Source organism: Leucoraja erinacea, chromosome 3 (assembly GCF_028641065.1).
Source record: "Leucoraja erinacea ecotype New England chromosome 3, Leri_hhj_1, whole genome shotgun sequence".
In the NCBI taxonomy this organism is placed as follows: Eukaryota; Metazoa; Chordata; class Chondrichthyes; order Rajiformes; family Rajidae; genus Leucoraja; species Leucoraja erinaceus.
Window position 1 is genome coordinate 44,571,292 of NC_073379.1, and position 24,235 is coordinate 44,595,526.

At 37.1% G+C, this 24,235-nt stretch overlaps 1 protein-coding gene across 11 annotated transcripts in view; it reads left to right on the forward strand.

The window, feature by feature from the left end:
- LOC129695547 (multiple PDZ domain protein) overlaps positions 1-24,235 on the forward strand; it is a 168,382-nt gene that overhangs the window by 81,745 nt on the left and 62,402 nt on the right. For 10 of the 11 annotated variants that reach the window (XM_055632583.1, XM_055632584.1, XM_055632594.1 and 7 more), the window contains 6 exons: positions 5,826-6,024; positions 8,855-8,896; positions 17,508-17,612; positions 18,532-18,618; positions 20,544-20,721; positions 21,540-21,650. In XM_055632583.1, the coding sequence (XP_055488558.1) occupies positions 5,826-6,024; positions 8,855-8,896; positions 17,508-17,612; positions 18,532-18,618; positions 20,544-20,721; positions 21,540-21,650 (722 nt within the window). The remainder of the gene's footprint in view (positions 1-5,825; positions 6,025-8,854; positions 8,897-17,507; positions 17,613-18,531; positions 18,619-20,543; positions 20,722-21,539; positions 21,651-24,235) is intronic. The other variant, XM_055632587.1, reaches the window with a different exon arrangement.

Sequence of the window (24,235 nt, forward strand, 5' to 3'; positions counted from 1 at the left end):
TAGTATGGTCAAAAAGACATTTGGCATATTGGCCTTCATCAGTCAGAGTATTGGGTATAAAAGTTGGGAAGTCATATTACAGCTGTATAAGACATCGGTGAGGCCACATTTGGAATATTGTGTTCAAGAAGGAACTGCAGATGCTGGAAGATCGAAGGTACACAAAAATGCTGGAGAAACTCAGCAAGTGCAGCAGCATCTATGGAGCGAAGGAAATAGGTGACGTTTCGGGCCGAAACCCTTCTTCAGACTGATGGGGGGGGGGGGGGGGGGGGGGGGGGAGAAGGAAGGAAAAAGGGAGGAGGAGGAGCCCGAGGGCGGGGGGATGGGAGGAGACAGCTCGAGGGTTAAGGAAGGGGAGGAGACAGCAAGGGCTAGCAATATTGTGTTCAGTATTGGTCACCATGTTCTAGGAAAGATGATGTCAACCTGGAAAGAATGCAGAGAAGATCTACAACGATGTTGCCGGGACTCGACGAGTGCGTTATAGGGAGAGGTTGAGCCGGCTAGGATTATATTCCTTCGAGCGCAGGAGGACGAGGGGTGATCTTATAGAGGTGTACAAGATCTTGAGAGGAATAGATAGGGTGAATGCACACAGTCTTTTACCCAGAGTAGGGGAATCGAGTCAGTAGGCATAAGTTTAAGGTGAGGGGGGACAGATTTAATAGGAACCTAAGGGGTCATCTTTTTTCTTAAAGGGTTGTGGGTGTATGGAACAAGCTGCCGGAGGAGGTAGTTGAGGCAGGTACGTTTGCAACGTTTAAGAAGCACTTATACAGGTACATGAATAGAATAGGTTCAGAAGGATATGGGGCGAACACAGGCAGGTGGGACGTGTAGATGGGCATGTTGGTCGGCGTGGGCAAGTTGGGCCGAAGGTCCTGTTCCCACACTATTACTCCATAATACTGCTGACAACTATAATTCACTTTATTGAGATGTTACACTCTATTCTAATAAATTTTCTAGTGAACCCAGTAAATTTAAAGGAAGAAGTGGGTGGTGCATTGGTAGAGTTGTCACCTGACATCGCCAGAGAACTGAAGTTGATCCTGACGACAGCTGCTGTCTGTCTGGAGTTTGTACGTTCTCCCTGTGACTGCATGGGTTTCCTCTAGATTCTCTGATTCCATTCCAAAGTTGTGCAATATGTAGGTTAATTGGCTTCTGTAAATTATCTCTAGTGTGTAAGATTGAACTATTGTTTGGGTGATTATTGGTCGGTGCGGACGGTGGTCCGAATAGCCTGTTTCCACGCTGTATTACTAAACTAAACTTAAAAACTAAGGGGAACTGGAGCCCGCTGAGTGGAAAGGGGTAAAGGAAGCGTACAGCTTTGGTCTCCTAATCTGAGGAAAGACATTCTTGCTGTAGAGGGAGTACAGAGAAGGTTCACCAGACTGATTCCTGGGAAGGCAGGACTTTCATATGAAGAAGGACTGGATAGACTCGGCTTGTACTCGCTAGAATTTAGAAGATTGAGGGGGGATCTTTTAGAAACTTACAAAATTAAGGGGTTGGACAGGCTAGATGCTGGAAGATTGTTCCCAATGTTGGGGAAGTCCAGAAATAGGGGTCACAGTTTAAGGATAAGAGGGAAGTCTTTTAGGACCGAGATGAGAAAATCATTTTTTACACAGAGAGTGGTGAATCTGTGGCATACTCTGCCACAGAAGGTAGTTGAGGCCAGTTCATTGGCTATATTTAAGAGGGAGTTAGATGTGGCCCTTGTGGCTAAAGGGATCAGGGGGTATGGAGAGAAGACAGGGATGGGATACTGAGTTGGATGATCAGCCATGTTCATATTGAATGGCTGTGCAGGCTCGAAGGGCCGAATGGCCTACTCCTGCATCTATTTTCTATGTTTCTAGTATCGTGATTCAGATGCCGAACCATTGGGGTTTCTGAATGGTTGTTATTAAAATATTAGTTTTGCTGTATGAGGGTTCCATTGTCTCATATACTTTTTACTGAACAGTTCGGAAGTGCAATGGGATGGGTGCAAGGTTAGAATTGATCAAACTCTGGTAAAGTGATTTTGCCTCCTCCTCACAACTGATACTCATCACTTTGTTGGGACTTGATGTTGAGGCTGCAACCAGGTGAGATATTAGAAATAAATTATGGAATGAAAGGTTAGGTTCAGTAATGATAACTACCAGTCTGTCCTAATAAGATCATGAGAAATGGTACATGATTGGGCTACTTTGATTTTAAAAAATGACATTGAGAAAGAACAGGACGTGAAATTTGATGAAAGAAGTTCAGTGCAGCTGAGATATGGGTCAGGTGGTGCAAAGATTATAAGAATGACTTGGAGGGATATTTTTTGAAGAAGGTGCTAGTCGTGTACCGTTTGGGTCAAGTGTTTTTGCAGTACAGGTAAAATAATAAATGAAGGGTGGTGAGCCCTGTCAACTAACCTCAGTCCGGCGAACGGCAACAAACAGAGACAGCAGCAGTGCCGCAGCTTGACGCCAACCCGGAGCTTGCGTCCTTTTTAGGGTCGGGGGTCGAACCGGATGGCATCACCCAGCTGCAGACTTCTGCTGCCTTAAACGCAAGAAGAAGGGTGAAAAGCATCAAAATCAGGGAAGAAAAATAAATGTAACATTTTTGAATGTAGACTTGTGTGACCCATTTTTTATTCAGACTGAACATGAATAATTGGAATTAATTGCAGGACTCAGAAAGGATGATTTTGAAAAATGATGATTCGTTTCACCCTTCTCTTGACTACAGGCTGGAGTTAAATACATAGAGAATGTATCAATGAGTGTCACTTTGCATATCTAAAACTTAGGAAGCATTTAATTTCAACTAAGGTTTTTTGATTACACATCCACATACAGGCGACCCCTGCATTATAGCGGGGACAGATATGAGGGGGTATTTTCCTAGCAAACAGCCGTATTGTGATTTTCTGCAAATCGTGTCATCAATAAGAAGAAAATACACTTATATTGGCTTATTACTTTTCTTACACACTTTCTGCGAGAGTAAATTTTATTCCATATATCAAATTTTTGGGTGGTGATTAGTTAATTCTCTAAGGGCAAATTTCTCTAAAGGTTGCAATGCAGGGGTTACCTGCAGTTTAAAAAATATACACATCTGTTTAATTGCATGTATTTTGCCGCCATCTGCTGTATATAACTGCATCCTGCACCAAACCTTTACCATTGATGTACTCTCAAATTGGCAAATAAAAAATACATCTGAGGATGAAGGCAAAGCACAGTATTTTTTTGTGGATGTTGCAATGTTTGCGATGTGGAGGGTTATTTAAATTTTAAATATCATAATGCACACAATAAATGTATGCATAGTTCAGAATGTAGAGGAATTTGACCTTTGGCCCACGATGTTTGTGCCGAACATGATGCCGATTTAAACTATTTAATCCCATCTGTCTTCACATTATCCATGTCCCTCCATTCCCTGCATATCCATTTATCCATCTAAAAGCCTCTTAAACACCGCTGTTGTATCTGCTTCCACCACCGGCCTAGGCTGAATGTCACAGATACCTACCACTCTTGGCATTAAAAAAAACTTGCCCTACCCTTGCCCTTTTGAACTTTCCCCCTCTGAACCTATAGCTATGCTCTCTTATATTTCACATGTCCATCCTGGGGGAAATGTCTGCGTACCCTTTCTTTGCCTCTCAAAAGTTTGTAAACTCCGTTTAGGTGTCCTCCCAGACTGATAATCTGAAATGCTGCTCTGCTGCAGAATGAGGAATATCATGAGTTTATCTGAAAAGACAGGAGAGGGAGACGCAGTATTGCTATCTATATTCGGACCAAAAAAATAGACGTGAGTTGCTGTTTAGAAAGTATCAAATGCCAGGAGTTAATTTGAAATTCAGAACTTCCGGATATAATCTCTGGATTATTTGCATGAGCCAAGTGTAAATTTGGTTAAGGAACAGTAAGATTAGGGAGAAACTCAAGAGGCTGAAGCAGCTTTATTTCGTGAGATAAGTGGATTGTGCAGGATGGAAAAGTGCTATTGGATGAGGTACTATCTGAACCAGGATATATCAAGGCCGTAGCAAAATTAATAGATATGGTGGTTGCACATCTTTTAAACTGGTAAATGAGATTTGAGAACTTGTGTTGTGGGGACAGAGGCTGGTGGGACAGGATAAAAGATGGCATTGGTATTAGTTTCTGAACGAATTAAGAATTTAAACAGCCAAAGATTGTTTTAGACACTGCAATTTATAATTGCAGAGACTCTTCGACTTTGGAAGTTTACACTGGGTTCTGGGGAATATGGGAGGAATTGTAGTGGGAGAATAGCCAGACCTTCAAGTTGAAGGCCAAAAACATTCCATTGGTAAAAGAGGATATAATGAGAAGAAACAGCAGAGTTCTCTCTTGAGTACGACATTAGGTTAAATGTCAACTTCAGCATTGGGCAGCTTACGGAATTTGGGCAGTTTGGTGTGATGGATCCTGATAAGAGCTGTGAAGCATAAATTAGACAGGCACGTACCAAAAGTAACATGGTTTTAATGGGAAGTTTAGCTTTCACGTGGATGAGATTAAGGAGTCAGCTTGCATATAAATTTCTGCAGTATTGTTTTCTGTAGCATGTGACAATATTAGGTCACGTGCTACAGAAATATATTAGGTCATATTAGATTTTGTATTGGATAATGTGCATTAACATAAAGTGCATGGCCATTATCTGATTAGCCATCATAATATGATTATGCAAACCATTGCTTGAAAACAAGGCATAACATTCTAGATACGAGTAAAGTTGATGCTTATGATGAATAGCAGGCTGCCTTGGGTACATTGGCCAATTTTTTCCTACAAGCAGAATCACAGATGAGCAGTGGAAGCTGCTTAGAAGTTAATTCCCGAGAGACAAGAACAGACAATACAATAGATGATATCCTTAACAAGCTTAACATTAACAGAGACTCACCAAAATTAATGTTAGTGAAATAACAAGAAAATAAGAAGTGGCAAATTCCCTGGACCAGATGGATTTCATTCCAGGATTTTAAAGGATTTTTCTTCTTTTTTTTAAAAAAATATTTTATTTTATTAGAAGTAAGTACAGTCATATGGCACCAAAGTGCCTAATATATATTTTCATAATACATTTTATGTACAACAAGGATTTTTAAAGGATTTTTAAAGAATGATATAGCGGTTTTAACCTTAAACGTCCAAATCCTTCAGGTTAGAAAATTATGCCTATTCCATTTAAGAAAGGTGAGAAAGAGAGAAAATAAAAAAAAATGAAAAAACAACTACTATGATTTCTACCCAGCTGTTATCAGGCAACTGAATCATCCTACCACAACCAGAGAGCAGTGCTGAACTACTATCTATCTCTTTGGTGACCCTCAGACTAGCCTTGATCGGACTTTGCTGGCTTTACCTTGCACTAAACATTATTACCTTATCATGTATCTATACACTGTAAATGGATTGATTGTAATCATGTAATGTATTTCTGCTGACAGCTTAGCACTCAACAAAAGCCTTTTACTGTACCTCGGTACACGCGACAATAAACAAAACTAACTGCTTCAAAGTCCGAACTTTATTGAATTTTGATCGTTTGACAATTGAAATCTCTGAATGCAGCCCAGCAAGATTCAGCTAGAATTTTAATTGAAATGCAGTAGCTGCTGATTAGATATTTAAGGGCTTTGGAGAAACACTAACTATATATTATGAATGTATGTCAGAATAAATAGATAGCGTTTAATTGAATGTTTTCATTTTGTTCTGTATTTTTATTTTATCATTTGTGTGAAATATTTTCATCAAAATATTTTGGTAATTGTACAGGAATGACCATGAGTTCCAGTAAGGATGGCTCAGGAATGATAGTGCGTAACATTATTCATGGCGGCTCCATTAGTCATGATGGCCGAATTGGGGTAGGTGACTGCATCTTAGCAATGAATGGGGAACCAACGACAGATCTTACCAATGCACAGTCCCGTGCATTACTACGAAGACATTCTTTAATTGGCCCAGATATAATGTAAGTAACAGTTACGTGATTATTCATGCTTAAAGTAATAATGGCTGTAGGGGGGCATAAACGTAATAATGCCTGTTCTGGGGATAGATAAGATAAAGTGTAATGTTATTGCCTCTTGGAGAGAGATCAGGGTCAAAGAACTTTGTCAAAGCCAGTATGTGGTATGTCTAATTGCGCAAAAACCTTTGTCGTACATTATTTAAATAAATAAAATTTTAATAAACAATTATTTTTTTGTAATCCTACCCCTTTTCTCACTGTTATCACCATTCTTTTCCCCCTTGCTTTACGCCTCACCATGTCATTTAAGTCTTTCAAAATGTTATTGTTTTATTAGTTCTGAGGCATAAAAATGGCAATCAAGATCCCATCATGTTTTCAAGACCATTTGTAAAGCAAAATAGCAAAAAGCTGCACAAGTTTCAAATTTAGAATTAGATTTTGCTATAGAAATAGAAGAATGTAAAATCATTGTCAATTTGGATTGCCTGAAATTTGATGCCCTTAAATTTCCCCTTTTTTTTAATTTAGTTTAAACTGAAGATGCTTGTCCAAGTCTCAGCAAATGCTGATACAAAATCTTTAATGAAAGTACATATTTATTCAACATGAAAAAGATTAATTGCAATGGTTTTTGAAAGACTAAATTAAAATTAAAACAATTGTAGGCAACTATTGTGCAGGGATATTGTCTGAAAAAAATATATCAAATTAATGGTATAGATTGTGTTGGAAGGAACTGCAGATGCTGGATTAAACTGAAGATAGACACAAAAAGCTAGAGTAAGTCAGCGGGATAGGCAGCATTTCTGGGGAGAAGGAATGGGTTTCTTCTCGGGTCAATACCCTTCTTCCGTCTCGACTGAAAATGTCACCCGTAAACCTTCTCTCCAGAGATGCTGCCTGTCACGCTGAGTTACTCCAGCTTTTTGTGTCCATTAATGGTATAGATTCACTTTTCTGTATCATCAACATCAATATCTGCTAATTCCAATATTATGGCTCTTTCCACTTTCTCTGTTTGTTAAATATAAATTCATGTCATGACATCGATTTGTAGGAAACCTTTGATCAAAGTAAATTTCAGACAATGCTTTCTAATTTAAAAAAAGACTTTAAAGTCAGCTTAATTTGCTTGGGTATATAGACCTTTGGCACACTTTATACAAATATGTAAACATATAAAAATAAATGCTCCATAAGTACAGATTATTCACCAAGAAACTGTTTAAATCCATACAATGTGTATGAAGTTACCATTCAATTAATAAGTTCTTCAAGTCTTTTCCAAGTAAGTTCCTTGGAGTCATTGCAAACTAGTGGTCCATTGAAATTTTATTTCATAGAAACGTTGATATAGTTAATGAAGGTGAAAAATTGAACCATGACAGACTACACTTTATTTTTGGCATGACAACATCTGAAGTTCGCTTCCTCATATAAGTTTTTTTTTTGTTTTGCCTGGTCCTTTGCTCCTTTCTATGGATTTTTAAATTTGTTTAAGTAATCGTTTCCAGAGCAGATAGATGCCCCTTGCTAGAATGATCAACTTGCTTTTGGGTCACTTTGACTTTTGTGGTGTTTTCACATTCTAGATCAAAGCACTAAAACATTGTAACAGTTTCTGCTTTGTGCTAAAACCTCAGATCCAAGGATAATTTTGTAAAATCGTTGTGCCTTTATAGTTATGTTCAACAACTATTTTATTTGGATAAATGGGAGGCAATTTTAGACTGTTGATCAAAGGAATTTTTGAGAGCTTGACCTGAAAGCATTGTAAAAGTGAATGTCTGAAATTCCTCCTGTTTAGTTAATGTTTGGAATGCAACCGCGTAATAAATTTTGATTTTGAATCTTTTCAATCTGCAAATTGTTTATTTAAATGTAGATTAATAATCCAAACATTGCAGTACAAAAGCTTTGATTCTTTTTTCGGTACGTATTCCATCAAGCGAGTGAATCATGAAAAACTGATCTATAAATACTCCATAAATTTTACTTCATTTAAAGAAAACTCAGTAACTTTGCCAGTTGATTGGTAATTAATCCATTGGTGAAATTAGTTCACTTCTTATTAATTTAATGTTGAATATTTTAAATAATTTACATAATTTTAATGAACACTATTTTTGTCACTCTAATGTCTGTGTATTAAATATGCACATATATAAAATGTCATTGCAGAATACGTCTACATTTCACATTTCCAGTAATGAAGAGCTGCATATCTAGGATTCGGGATGAGTGTACTCATCTATTTTACATATAACCTCTACAGTAACTGAGAATTTTGCAAGGAGAGAAGAAACACATTTCTGATTCTTTGAAGAACATAAGAAAAGGATAATGATTTTTTTTCATCTAAGTATGTTATGGCACAAGGAACTAAAATAGGTAGAGTTAAAATGCAGATCAACCATGTATTTTTATTGAATGGTGGAACAGAGTTGACAGACTTAATGGCCTGCTGCTCTTACTTTGTTTCTATTCTAATGTGAAGGAACCCTCTTGCAAATGGGGCTATTGCTTTTACACATTGGAGAATCTCTAATCATTTAAATAAAAGACATAAAAGGGGAAAAATGCTGGACTAATTGGGTGGCTCTTTTGGAAAGTCAGCATAAATAACATGGGCAACAGGGAGACCCTCTGTGCAGTTTGATGCAACATACCAAGTGATAAAAATGACATATTTTTGTATACATGCCATTCCATTATTTCCAGCGACGAATCACAAATGCAATATTTAATATAATACTTTCATGAAAATAGTAAAAGGTTTGTGACACTAGTGTAAAAGTTCCTACGTCATATGCTTTTCACATTCTAGATCTCCTTCTGCATCTGGTGATGATCAGTCCTCATTTTACGTGTGAGTATTAGAGTATTTTAAGTTGCTGTGAGCATGTGGATCATGAAAGTCAGTACAGCAATAAATTATATCTTTGTAATAAATCCAGCATGCGTTAATCATTCACTTAAGAGCTTTATCCAGATACATATACTTTCAATCTTACAGATCTATCCAAATTATTTCACATTTGTAATGTCATTATTTGGTTTAAATTTGAAATCTTTTCACATTTCAGACATTTGCTTTGCAACAATTAAGGCTGTCCCAACATTTACAATTGGCTGCAACTTGGCCTATATAGGAGGATCCATCAACAACCCCCCCATCATCATAATCATACTTTATTAGCCAAGTATCTTTTGCAACATTCGAGGAATTTCATTTACCATAGTCATACCAATAAAAAGGAACAGAACATACAAAATACATTTTAACATAAACATCCACCACAGTGAGTTCTCCACATTCCTCACTGTGATGGAAGGCACAATCTCTTCTTTGTATTCCCACAGTCGGGGCCATCGACCCATCCGTTGACAGGGCGACCTTGTCTTCCGTAGCCGGAGTTGTTTGGGCCCTCGCGTCAGGGCGATCAAGCTCCTGCATCGGGGGGGGGGGGGGGGGGGGGGGGGGGGGGGGGGGGGGGGGGGGGGGAATCTCGGCTCCCCCGCGCCAGGCGATCTGACCCCGGTCGGGGCTGGTCGAAATCTTGTGCGTCATTTGGAGCTTCCCGACATCGGTCTCTACCCGAGACTGCGAGCTCCTCGATGGTGAAATCTGCAGGCCGCGGTTGGAGCGTCGATCCCAGGCAAGGGATTGCTCTGATGGTAAGTCCACGTCTCCGTGGTGGGGCTAAAAGTCAGTCCCGACCAAGGACCCAGCTCCATCACAGCGACCAGAGATACGATCCAGAAAACAATTGCATCTCCGGCTAGGTAACAGATTGAAAATAAAGTTTCCCCCGACCCCCTCCCCCCACCCCCCACATAAAACAAAGCAGAGAACATTAATACATACTTTTAAAACACACTAAAAATAACAAAATAAAGACGGAAAGGCAGACCGACTGTTGGCGAGGCTGCTATCGTGCGCTGCCCCCTGGTGGTATACTGAAGAAGAGTCCTGACTTGAAACGTTGTCTGTCCATTCCCTCCACTGATACTGCATGACCTGCTGAGTTACTCCAAGACTTTTTTTTTTGAAAGGAGGGATTGCTGGAAAAAGTGAGTATTGTTCCTAATCTCCCTGAATACCCCCTCTTCCATAAGCAAGTTTATGATGCTCTGCCCCCCCCCCCCCCCCCCCCCCCCCCTCCCTCATTCTGCTCTTCCAAAAGAAAATATCTGATTTGGAAAATAAATCCAAAGGAAAATAATTGTTATGCTCTGTTCAAGAAACAGCCCATAACATGAGCATACAAAGGTACGGTATTATTGAGGCTGAAAAGAAACCACTTGCATCGACCAGGTGTTTTCTATCTGCCACATAAGGTTGCAGGAACTCATAATAATAATAATAATAATAATACATTTTATTTATGGGCGCCTTTCAAGAGTCTCAAGGACACCTTACAAAAATTTAGCAGGTAGAGGAAAAACATGTAAAGGGAATTAAATAAATAGTAGAGACATGACTAGTACACAAAGTAAAGACAGAATAAGGATATTGAGGCTGGAAACTCAAAAATGATGGAAAATATTAACGTTAAATTGATGGAAAATATGTCGAACATCAATGCTGGTAATCAAAAAGTTATTGACTGCATTGGCATTATACAAAAACAAATTGAGGATGTGCATGAAGAGCTAATGGGGAGAATTAATAAAGGGGAAGAAGAATCTAAGAAGAAGTTTGAGGCTGTGCATGTAATTGTTTCTTCACATGTAACTGAAATAAAAGACATGGAAACAATTGTTGATCAAATGGCTGAAGATATGCAGGGAATGAAGCTAGAACTAGACGGCCCCAAGAGTCAACTGGCAAAAGTCTCAGATAAATGTCTTGATCTCGAAGCTCGCTCACGACGCCAAAATTTACGAATACTGGGGATAACAGAAGGGGCAGAGGGGAACAACGCCCGTGGGTTCACTGCCAACTTAATCAAACATGTACTCAATTTTCCTGTGGAACCGGAAAGTGAAGTGGCACATCGAATACCTAGATTTAAGTCAAGATCACAAGCAGATCCAGCCCACCCACGACAGATCATAGTCAAACTTCGGGACATTTCAGCACTTGAAGAGCTGATGAAAAAAATCAAATATGGAGTGAAGATGACCTTTGGAAACGTCTCTATCAAACTCCTCTGGGATTATCCCTATGAGATTGTGCAAAAGAGAAGAAAGTTCTCACAGACAAGACAGATTCTCTATGGAGTTAAAGATGTCAGATGTGGCGTTTTTTATCCGGCCAGAATGCGCATTACTTTCAAGGGAAAAGAGAAAACTTTCACTAATTCGGATGCATCTCATAAATATGCCCAAGAGATTGTGGCAGAAACAGAAGATTAATCAAGGCAGCGGGACGATATGGACAATTTCTTTCCTTTTATTACTTCACAGAGAACACCTGAAGATAAGGGAAGAAACACCATTCTCTAAAAGTTTAAAATGGAAGAGCATTTCCACGTTCGCTGGTCTAGACATCTTATCTCCATTGGACGCTTTGGAATTCAACTCAAGGACATTCTTTGTTCAAAATGAAGGAAAGACTGATAAGCAACGCAGAGATGAACAGCAGAGCCGAATGTGGAAAACACCACAAGGCCAAATGGCGGTTTAAGATCTTAAAACAGCTTTACAAAATATAGAGAATTAATAATAATTAACAATACTAATATAGAAATATAAATGGAAACTAACTTGAACTATATAATGGGCAAAATGTAATAATCTGCTAATAAGACTGACTAGCTCGTATATAAAGATAACAAATTTTAGAATTAAAGTAGACAATACTGAAAGGTTAAGTGTTATGTAGTTCGTGTGGAGAAGGGAAGAGACTCAGGCACCTGGCATAATTCCAGGAGCCTGTTTCTGGTTAACCCTTACAGCTAACAGCTTACTATTATTAAAGATATAACTAATTATAAATAATTAGTAGATGAAAGTGTTAGATAAATAAATGTCACAGTAGCTGAACACAGATCTGATAAGTCTGAATGAAATATATATATAATATAGCGTAATTGGGTGAAATATAATTGATTTTGAAATGGTACCGCCCTCCTACGTTTAGAGTAATAATAGGAGCGGAGCTAATTGTACAACATCAACTTCGGAAGTCGAATCCCACAGACGCATGGGACGCGCACTACAGTGTCGAATACTTCAGACACTGTAATTTTACTTGTTCAATTTTTTTTTTTTATCACAATATGTCACTACTATGTGGGTTTTTTTCAAGGAAAATCGCAAAAGGGATCTACCAAGGAAGTTAATAATATAAACGCCCCCCAAATATCCAGAGTCCTGAGGTATGGATGCACCGTAATAAATAAGGGTATTACAATCAGAGAAAATGCAAGATGATAAACAAAAGAAAATGGGAGGAATCACACTGTGTAGCTGGAATATAAGGGGTATTAATGAACCAATTAAAAGGGGCAAAAAACTAGCTCATTGGAAATCAGATAACACGGACATTAATTTTCTACAAGAAAGGCACCTTAAACATCAAGATCAGATGAGATTGAGGGCGAATTGGATAGGCCAAACATTTCACTCCTCATATACTTCGAAATCCAGAGGCACCGCAATTATTATTCGCAAAGGAATACCATTCAAATCAAAGAACATTATATCAGATAAGGAAGGGAGATATCTTATAGTTACAGGAGAGATCCATGCTACGCCAATCACTTTGGTAAACATATATGCGCCCAATTTTGATAATCCTCAGTTTTTTAATAAAATCCTGAATACAATCGCAGAATTTAACTACCAAAATGTTATAATTGGAGGAGACTTCAACTGTGTTTTAGATCCGTACTTAGATAAATCGATGCAAAAACAAAGAGGTAATATGAAATCTAAAACTATTGATCTCTTAAATACATATATAAAAAATACAAATATAGCAGACGTCTGGAGGATCGCGAATGCGACTGGAAGGGAATACTCGTTTTATTCAATGGTACATAAAACATACTCACGTATAGACTACTTCCTAGTGGATACAAAACTAATCCCTTATACTATGAACCTTAAATATCACACCAATACGATTTCAGATCACTCCCCGCTAACTTTCGTTTTAAAATTAGAAGGATGGTCTACGAACAAATCGTTCTGGAGGTTTAACTCGCAAATTCTGAAAGACCCACAAGGGAGTATATATCTAAAAAAACAGATGGACCTATTTTTTGAGACAAATGATACACCAGATATATCGCCCACTTTATTATGGGAATCCTTCAAAGCATTTATTAGAGGAGTCATTATCTCGTATCAAGCTTTTCAAAATAAAAAGAATAAGAATGAACAAAGATAATTAGAACAAATCAGACAACTAGATATAGATAATGCTAAAGACCTAACTATGGATAAACATAATAAAATTTTAATACTGAAATTTAAGCTAAATAAATTATTATCAGAGAAGATTATAAGATTATTCCAAATTACAAAACAAGAACATTTCGAATTTGGGGATAAACCCCATAAACTTTTGGCACGCCAGCTGAAAAAACGGGGAAAAGATCATGCAATTTTAAAGATTAAATCAGATAGAGGGGAATTATTAACACTACCTAATGATATCAATAAAAGATTTGCTCAATTTTACAAGAATTTATACACATCAAAAACGCTAATAGACAATAATAAAGTTTCAGAATTTTTGGCCAATTGTAACCTTCCAAAATTAGAAACTGAGGAACTGGGAGCACAAATTACATCTAAGGAAATAGAAGACACAATAAACACACTTAAGAATGGAAAAACACCAGGACCATACGGATTCAGTAATGAATTTTATAAATGTTTTTACAACATAGTTACACCACACCTACAGAAAATGTATACATACGCTTTTAAAGAACAAATCTTACCTGAAACACTAGCAGAATCAATGATCACATTAATACTTAAAAAAGATAAAGATATAGAAGAACCAGGCTCATATAGAGCTATTGCTTTGTTAAATACAGATCAAAAAATATTAGCGAAAACATAAGCTAGAAGACTAAGTAAATTAATAAATGAGGATCAAACGGGATTTATACCTAAGAGACATTCATTTAATAATCTGAGACGTCTGTTTAACATAATGCACTCTCACAAACCTCAAGAACAAGAGTTATCTATCATTTCATTGGATGCAGAAAAAGCGTTTGATCAAGTAGAATGGGATTATATGATTAAAGTATTGCAAACATTTCGAATGGGAGAGAACTTCATCGCATGGATAAAATTATTATATAACAAACCCACGGCTAGAATATTAACTAATAATATACTATCTATGAAATTCCAATTAACAAGGAGCAATAGACAAGGATGTTCATTATCTCCGCTGTTATTCGCTCTGGTAATTAAACCTTTAGCTGAAAAAAATAGAACACACTTGGATATTTACGGTTATAATACAAAATATTCAAATAACAAAATATCCTTATACGCAGACGATGTACTACTGTATATCACAAAACCCCAAATCAGTATACCAAACATATTAAATCTAATTGAGGACTTTGGATCTTTCTCAGGATACAGAATAAGCTGGAACAAAAGTGAAATTATGTCAATAAAACCGAAAGACTCAATACATCTCTTGAAATTCCCCTTTAAAATAGCCACAGAAAATTTTAAATATTTAGGAATTGAAATCACTAGAAATTATCACGCTATGTTTAATGCCAATTATAGCCCCTTACTTAAGAAACTAAATAATCTAATCAAATTCTGGAAAACGCTCCCGATGTCTTTAATAGGTCGAATAAATGCTATAAAAATGATCTTTTTACCACAAATCCAATATTTATTTCAATCAATTCCAATATATCTTCCAAAAAAGTTTTTCAAAAAACTAGACTCAGACATTACAAATTTTATATGGGATTACAAATCCCACAGAATACAAAGAGCACTCCTTAGTAAACCAAAAGAGATGGGTGGTCTAGCGCTCCCTAACTTTATGTACTATAATTGGGCAGTAAATATTAAAAATATGATTCACCTGCTGGACAACTCTGCCCAGCAGGTGGACTGGATTGTAATGGAGAGAGAGGACTGCTCTCCGTGTAATATAGGAGCGACTCTCCTCTCACCAATGAATCTGAATAACAAAAATTATAAAAAAGATCCAATGATACATAGCACAATTAGAACTTGGAAACAAATAAAACAGAATCTAAAATTAAGAAATCTATCTCTTAATGCCAATAGTCAATAACCCGTCGTTTAAACCCTCAATTATAGATACATCATTTACACAATGGGAAAGAATGGGAATCAAAACGCACGGAGACTTGTATGAATTAGGAAAATTTGTATCATTTCAACAATTACAACTGAAATATAATTTGAAAAATAATCAATATTTTAAATATCTTCAAATTCGTGACTATCTGAAAAAATACACAAAAGACTATCATAACATGCCCCCAGACTTATTGGATGAAGCCATGAAGACAAAGGCTGAATCAGCAAATCTCATATCATAGTTATGCAACATTATTTTAAATATAGAAATACCTACAACCGATGGTATTAGAAGAGACTGGGAACAAGAACTAGCTATAAAAATTTCAAAAGAGAGCTGGGATAAACACTTACTATATGTGCATAAATGCTCGATCAATGTACGACATACTCTAATTCAATATAAAACATTACATAAACTATATTATTTAAAAACTAAAATAAATAAACTTTTCCCCAATGTCTCACCCATTTGTGATAAATGTCAGTCACAAGAAGCTAACATAGCGCACTCTTTTGTTTTCTGTATAAAAATTCAAAAATTCTGGAACAAAATATTTGAAATCTTCACAACATTATTTAAAATAAAACTTGTACCAAAAGCAGAATGGATCATTTTTGGAATATCGGAAGGTAACCCCGAATTAAATGTGTTTCAAAAGAACTTACTGAATTACGGGCTAATAATGGGAAAAAAGCTTATACTCAAATTTTGGAAAAATGCTCCAATACCAACAATAAAAATGTGGATTTCAAACATGTTCGAAACACTACACTTAGAAGAGATGAGACTCCTCCTAGCTGGCAAAGCAGACCACTTCCAAAAAACGTGGTCTGCATTTACGGAACTATTACAAGCATAAGGTGCAATAGTAATTTAAAATATAAATGGTACCAGGATCTGGTAACGGGGGGTATAAAATACATTTAAAAAAAAAAAAAAACACGTTTGGTATATCCTTTTTTGCGGAGTTTTGTGTTACAATAGAGCAATTGTTTTTCCTTTTTTTTTCTTTTCTTTCTAGGATCTTATTTCCTTTCTTTACATCCTTCTCTAATTTCTTTCCCAAGGGGCTTTCTTCTCCCAACACTTTCCTGCACCTTCACGATTCTTGCTCCCTTTCCTTACTTCTTTTATTTCTACCTTTTTTAAAGCTCGAAAAACGAAGTGGTACAACAAAATGTAATAAGATATATGTGATGTGTATTACTGTAATTTGCTGTACTTCTAATAAAAATAAAATTTATAAAAAAAACGTTATAATTTTTAATTACTTTAGGTTTTTAGGTTTCTGTATGTACTTGGGTATTTTTGCATGTTAGAACCGTTCAGAAAAAAAATTGATTTTAGACAACTTAGTGCTAGCTATGCTAGGTGGACTTAGAATAGAGACAGGTGTGACCGAGTTGGTTGTTGAAGATTTCCAGTAATATTGTGGGCAGGAGTTATTCTGTATCGTCCACATAATGGAGAGCTCCAGCTCCAGCATGTTGCCTTCGGATATCCACTCAGGTAAGTGGGATTTTGTTGTAGGTCAGCAGTAGATGGGCAAAATCGTTGATTCCTAGCTATTGTTTGGAACTTTTGCACCTGTGAATGGGTGAGTTCATGTGAATGGATGGTTATTTTCATACTCTTCTAAAATATGCTGCATAAAAGGTCATGAAAAGAATTGTGCCTGAAAAAGAAATTTTGTGTTTTGTTACATAACTTCATTACAAGGTTTACCCTTATAATTTGAGCAAATCACTTGTGGCTACGACAAAATTGACGTAAAAAGGGTATGAGAGTTTTCTGATTGTTTTTATAATAAAAATAATCTGTTCAAAATATGGTATAGTAATGTTTGCTTTTATCGACTTCATAAGCCATCTACATATTCTTTGTGAGCCAAGGCATCTACCTGCATGTTATTGCTGTAAACCTGTACGTATAAATTAAATGGCGTCTCAACTGCAATTTTTTAATTTGTAAATTCAAAACATCTTTAAATCCTTTTAACTCAGTAAAGGAACTCTTCCAACCGCCGGCCAAATATCTGAACTAGTTTGGAGTTCAAAATAAGATTTTAAAATTAAGACTCAAAGAGCTCTTAGTTGTTTGTCTTCATGACACTTTATACTTGCATGAAACAAGGACAGTAAAATAATGTATTCCTTCATATTGTTTTTGTTTTTTTACGTTTTCTTGATCTCATTTGTTATAGTGTTACATATGTGCCTGCAGAAAATCTGGTCAAATATAGGACCATGTTGAGTCAACAACTTGATGAAATTACTGCAATTGATAGTTTATCTCTTCCGCCTGTCAGGTAATATTCAGTTCATCTTTTAGTCTTTTGGCGTAGTTTATTTTTAAACGTATATATTTTGATATTTTTAGTAGTATAATGATGAATCAGTACTGTAATTTTTAATATTCATTTTACTATATACAGAAATAGTTTAGTTTGCAGTAAGAATTGTTATTAATACTATTATATGTGTTCATTCGGGATTTAATTGATGTTTAGAGGAGGCTGAAATTGATTAGTACAAGTTTGTTTTAGTTTGCAGTTCAGAAATGGGCAGTCATTCAGTCATCTTGTCCCTTGTCCATTTGTATAATCCATCTTCTTATAATAGACAGGTTTGCTATTATGTCAAGCAAATACAAAATCCTTATTCCTTCATTTGTGCCTCACGGCACAATGATAACAATCTGGGTATCCCAGCACGTCATGCTGCAAACACGTCCCGGTTTGTATCCTGAACTGATCAACCATCTGCCCAATAATAAATCTTCCTCGTATAGTCACAAAAAGCTGGCGTAACAGTGGGACAAACAGCATCTCTGGAGAGAAGGAATGGGTGACTTTTCGGGCCGAGACCCTTCAGTCTGAAGAAGGGTCTTGACCCGAAATGTCACCCATTCCCTCTCTCCAGAGATGCTGTTTGTCCCGCTCAGTTACTCTAGCTTTTTGTGTCTCTATCTTTGGTTTTAACCAGCATCTGCAGTTTCTTCATACACAATAAACCCTCCTCACCTGTATCAATCTATTGACAGCCAGGCTTTGTCCTGCCTTTCCTCTCTACCAGCTTTCTTCCACCAATTGATGGTTGATATGGACTCGGTAGGCCGAAGAGCCTGTTTCTATGCTTTATTTTTAAACTAAACAAAAATGTCATATTTGCCTGGTATTTTGTCACTGCTTCCAAATTGTTGAATAGAAATGTCAAGTTTCTTTTTAGTGCTGAACTCCCCGAGAGAGAGGAAGGTGAAGGAGAAGAGAGTGAGCTTCAGAATTCATCTCACAATAACTGGAAACAAGCTCGACGGTATGTAAATTTATTATTTGGCTAGCATTGCATAAGAGCATTGATATTAGGAACAAAGAACATCTTACTTCACTGTTAGCTCACTAACATAGTGATAGACACAGCGGGCCAGGCAGCATCACTGGAGAGAGGAATGGGTGATGTTTCGGGTCAATGCCCTTCAGACTAAAGAATGGTCTTGACCCAAAACATCACCCATTCATTCTCTCCAGAGATGCTGCCTGTCCTGCTGAGTTACTCCAGCATTTTGTGTCTACCTTCGATTTAAACCAGCACCTGCAGTTCTTTCCTATACATGGTGATAGATACAGCCAGCAGTAGTAGAGCAAAAGGTTGCGCCACCAATTTGCACGTTTACCAACACTAGAAATGAGAATGCCAGTGAGTTGAAGTAATTCTGTCAGGCAGAATCTTCCCAGATGAGGTGCTTCTGAAATTGTTGAGCTTGGTTATGACTGAAGATGCAATTGGTGTTTTTTCAGACCTCCTTTAATTTGGGAGTCAGGTTTGGAGTGTTACTGATGTTTACTCTTGCAAATAAAAGGGCGATGGCTGATTCTCATAATCTTAGACCAACTTCCTAATGTCAGTAGTAGGAGATTTACTAGTGATTATTGCTGCGGAAAAATGAATCCTCATTTGGAAAACTGCCAGTGATTATTGACATGAAGAGGCAAATAGCTTTCTTATGATGGGATTAAATATTTTATCAAATACTTTGGGAACATTCACAAGTACAACATTAATCATTACCTTTATCCATTAGTGCATTAAAAGTCTTATTCGAGTTAGTCAAGCATAATTTAAGTAACATATCCATGGCAGCTATTATTTGTTAAGTATATATTTTTTTAAACTGACGTTATATTTTATCTTGATGTAATGTCTCTAAAAGTTTCTTCCCAACAGTAGGCTGACTGCAATGTGCTGTTTCATTCTGTGCCTCTGTCCATTTGACAGATGCAATGTCTTTAATCCCCATTCCAAGGAGATTTGGGCAGTCTCCGCAATCTCTCAACAATCTAGGATTCTTTCTCTGGACCAACTGACATTTGTACTTTGAGTGTAACCAACATATAACTTAAATTGAGGGAACTCAGAGAAGTGAATAGTGGTGTTTTTAAGAGAGTCCTCATTACAGAGGAATTGTTGTTGTAGGCCATAAAATGCATAAAAGTAGATCAATTCTAAGATGTCCTGTTTCTTTAATAAATGTTGTCATTTACCTTTTCATCAAAAATTTAGATTATTTTATAATAATAGTCTCCTCCACTGCACTTTCTGTATAAAGCTCAATTTTCAATTATATTAGGAGCTTGACATTATTCATTAACCACTTACTATTTCATTTTAATCTATAATTTCTGTAATGCAGCAGAAATTTTAAATTTGGGGTTCTTTTTTTTGCCATTGTCAGAATTGCTTAAGTGTTTATTTTTTGAAGGCTTTCAAATGCTAGTTTTATCTATCTAAGTTTATTTGTTGTTAGCCTGAATCCCTAATCATTAGAATAAAACAGGGTGCCTTAGCTACCAAATACTTAGCTGACTGGAGTTATTTGGGAAATGATTAGCCACAGAGATTAGAGTATTGATGTGCATTCTGTGTAAATCATGGCATGAGCACAAATTTCTTATTACCACCACACTTTTGAGTTCTCCTTATTTGCCTCCAACAACCTTTACTTTCCGGGCCTCCACTTTCTGCCTCTTATGCATTGTATTCTTTCTGTTAACTAATTGGTTTTGATAAGAATGCATTGGGTCAGATTTAGATTTAATTCACCTTTCCAATGTCTGTACCAATTTCTTATTGTACATAAATTCTAGTGTTTGTTAAAATTTCTCCCCAACTTTTAATGACTTTTTTTTGTTGTTTTGCTCTGAATAATCTCAAGGAAATACTTATTTTGTTCTGAACTTTAGTGTGGAGCTCTGGCGTGAGCCCGGAAAGTCCTTAGGAATTAGCATCGTTGGTGGAAGAGGAATGGGTAGTCGCCTGAGTAATGGAGAGGTCATGAGAGGAATATTCATTAAACATATTCTGGAAGACAGCCCGGCTGGAAGAAATGGAACATTAAAAACTGGAGACAGAATTGTTGAGGTATGTGTTTTATATCTATGGATTAAAATATATTCCCAATCTATTAATTCAAGTTGATATTTCAATATATCAACTTGTTGTTAAAATTTAAGTACGTGTAATGGAGCTCGGTCAGGGACACTGGCTGAGAACTAAAACTAATATATGACTCCCAAGGTTTTAGAAATGAAAGGAAAATGTCAATGGAAATAATGAAATGCATTGCTTTCAAAATCAGTAAGTTCTAATAAAACAAAATAAAAACTAAAATTTATGATGGCTCTGTTTGGGGAAAGTGTTCAGTAATTTCCAAATTCCTATACCTTGAGATGCTCATCAAAACATTGTGAAATATCATGTAAGCGATAACCTGAACATCACCATTAAACACACCAGCTTTGAATTCAATTTGCAAAAAATACCTACTATTGAAGTTTATTAATGCACATAATTTCCCATTGATACTGTACCTTTGACAAATAGAACTGATGCAAGTCTGAGGGGCACATAACTTCAACTCTGATGTATTGTTTCTGATTGACTATAATCCTAAGAGTGTAAATTCAAGTTCAGAAGCAGCATCCCCTCTTTCCCAAAGTTGCTTAGCTTGTCACAGGCACCCTTTAATATTATACACCTGAAGGTTTTCCATTTGAGTTAAAATGTCTGAAGCCACTGATTCTGTATAATTGTAAATAATTGAGTTAGGTGCTTGAAAAGAGAATATATCGACAATAAATTAAGCCTAAATTGAAAGCATGATGATCTTGGGATCCATGATATCCTGTAAATTTTTAGTGCAGGATTTATTTTAATATATATTGTATACATTTTTGCAGGTAGATGCAGTTGACTTGCGTGATGCAAGTCATGAACAGGCAGTTGAAGCCATTCGGAAAGCAGGCAATCCTGTGGTGTTTGTGGTGCAGAGTTTAATAACCAGACCTCGGGTATGTAAATTCCAAAGCATGTGAAGAGATAGACAAATTAATTTGTAAAATCTAAAAAATCAATGCTGAAATGTACAGTACCCTCCATAATGTTTGGGACAAAGACCCATCATTTATTTATTTGCCTCTGTACTTCACAATTTGAGATATGTAATAGAAAAAAATCACATGTGGTTAAAGTACACATTGTCAGATTTTATTAAAGGCCATTTTTATGCATTTTGGTTTCACCACGTAAAATTACAGCTGTGTTTATACATAGTCCCACCATTTCAGGGCACCATAATGTTTGGGACACATGGCTTCACATGCATTTTTAATTGCTCAAGTGTGTTTAATTGCCTCCTTAATCATCATCATTCTTTATTGTCATCATGCAAAGCAACAAATTGTACAGTGCAAAATGAGAAAAGAGGACCGCAGGGAAACTTACAGGGAAAAGAGCATCGCACATAAAAACTTAAACATTTCACACATAAATAAAAACAATCCAGTTCCTGATAAAAACAGTACGAATAGTTTTAAAAAAGTGCTGGTAAAAAAGCAACATTAAAATACAATTTTAAAAAAAGTCGTAAAATGTCCAGGGCAGCTGATTTAAGTGACCTGAGCCAGTGCCAGAGTTATTACTCAGTGCCAGTTATTAAGTTGTCAGTCAAAAGCAGCAGAATCAGGTGGAATAACTTTTTAGCAGCCTCACAGCCTGTGGAAGGAAGCTGTTTAGCAGTCTGGTTGTCCAGGCTTTGATGCTGCGGTATCTCTTTCCTGATGGCAGGAGATCTAGATGTGTGTGGAGGGGGTGCAATCTGTCCTTTGCTATGCTCAGTGCTTTTTTCAGGCAGGTATAAGAGAGCTCTCAGTACTTAGTCTTTCCTCCAGTCTTTCCATCACTTTTGGAAAACTTTTATTGCTGTTTATCAACATGAGGACCAAAGTTGTGCCAATGAAAGGCAAAGAAACCATTATGAGAAACAAGAATATAACTGTTAGAGACATCAGCCAAACCTTAGGCTTACCAAAATCAACTGTTTGGAACATCATTAAGAAGAAAAAGAGTACGGTGAGCTTACTAATCGCAAAGGGACTGGCAGGCCAAGGAAGACCTCCACAGCTGATGACAGAAGAATTCTCTCTGTAATAAAGAAAAATACCCAAACACCTGTGCGACTGAGCAGAAACACTCTTCAGGACTCAGGTGTGGATTTGTCAATTACCACTGTCTACTGAAGATTTCATGAACAGAAATACAGAGGCTGCACTGCAAGATGCAAACCATTGGTTAGCTGCAAAAATAGGATGGCCGGGTTATAGTTTGCCACAAAGTACTTAAAAGAGAACCACAGTTCTGGAAAAAGGTATTGTGGACAGATGAGTCGAAGGTTAACTTATATCAGAGTGATGGCATGAACAAAGTATGGAGGAGAGAAGGAAGTGTCCAAGATCCAAAACATACCACCTCATCTGTGGAACACGATGGTGGGGGTGTTATGACCTGGGATGTATGGCTGCTGAAGGTACTGACTCACTTATCTTCATTGATGATACAACTGCTGATGGTAGTAGTATAATGAATTCTGAAGTGTAGAGACACATCCTATCTGCTCAAGTTCAAACAAATGCCTCAAAATTCATTGGCCGGCAGTTCATTCTACAGCAAGACAATAATAAACATACTGCTAAAGCACCAAAGTTTTTCAAAGCTAAAAAATGGTCAATTCTTGAGTGGACAAGTCAATCACCCGATCTGAACTCGATTCAGCATGCCTTTTATATGCTGAAGAGAAAACTGAAGGGGACCAGCCCCCAAAACAAGCATAAGCTAAAGATGGCTGCAATACAGACCTGGCAGAGCATCACCAGAGAAGACACCCAACAACTGGTGATGTCCATGAATCGCAGACTTCAAGCAGTCAATGCATGCAAAGGATATGCAACAAATATGAAACTACTACTTACATTGCTGTGTCCCAAACATTATGGTGCCCTGAAATGGGGGGACTATGGATAAACACTGCTGTAATTGCTACATGGTGAAACCAAAATGTATAAAAATGGCCTTTATTAAAATCTGACAATATGCACTTAGCAGGCAGACAAGAAGTGAGCTTTCTCCTGTCAGGTTTTAATATGTTTGTTTGGTCAATCTAATTTTCCTGTAAACTTCATTCCTGTGTTATGAGTGAACTAATTAGTGTTATTAGTGAACTAATTACAGGGCTGCCAACATTGGGTGAGCATTGGGAGTGAGAAATTGTGAGAGACCAAGCCCGAGGGAGCGTAGCGACCGGGGGGGGTGGGGGGGGGGGTGAGGCAAGGGTGTGGGAGAAGGGTGTTCCCCCTCTTTCCCCCGCCCACCCCCCATTGGTACGGAGCTTTTGCATTTTTCAGCTTGAAATTGTGCAATATGGTGCATACTGTAGCGAGTCTTTTAACTTACACTTGAATGCAATGTATATGCTTTAAATTGGATTAGTACATTAGTAACAGTAAGACCCAGGTTGGTCAACATGGGCCAAGTGTTTGATTATAATCTGATTTCCATACATGAATATACTAAGATCATTCATGTGCTGCACGTGTTGATC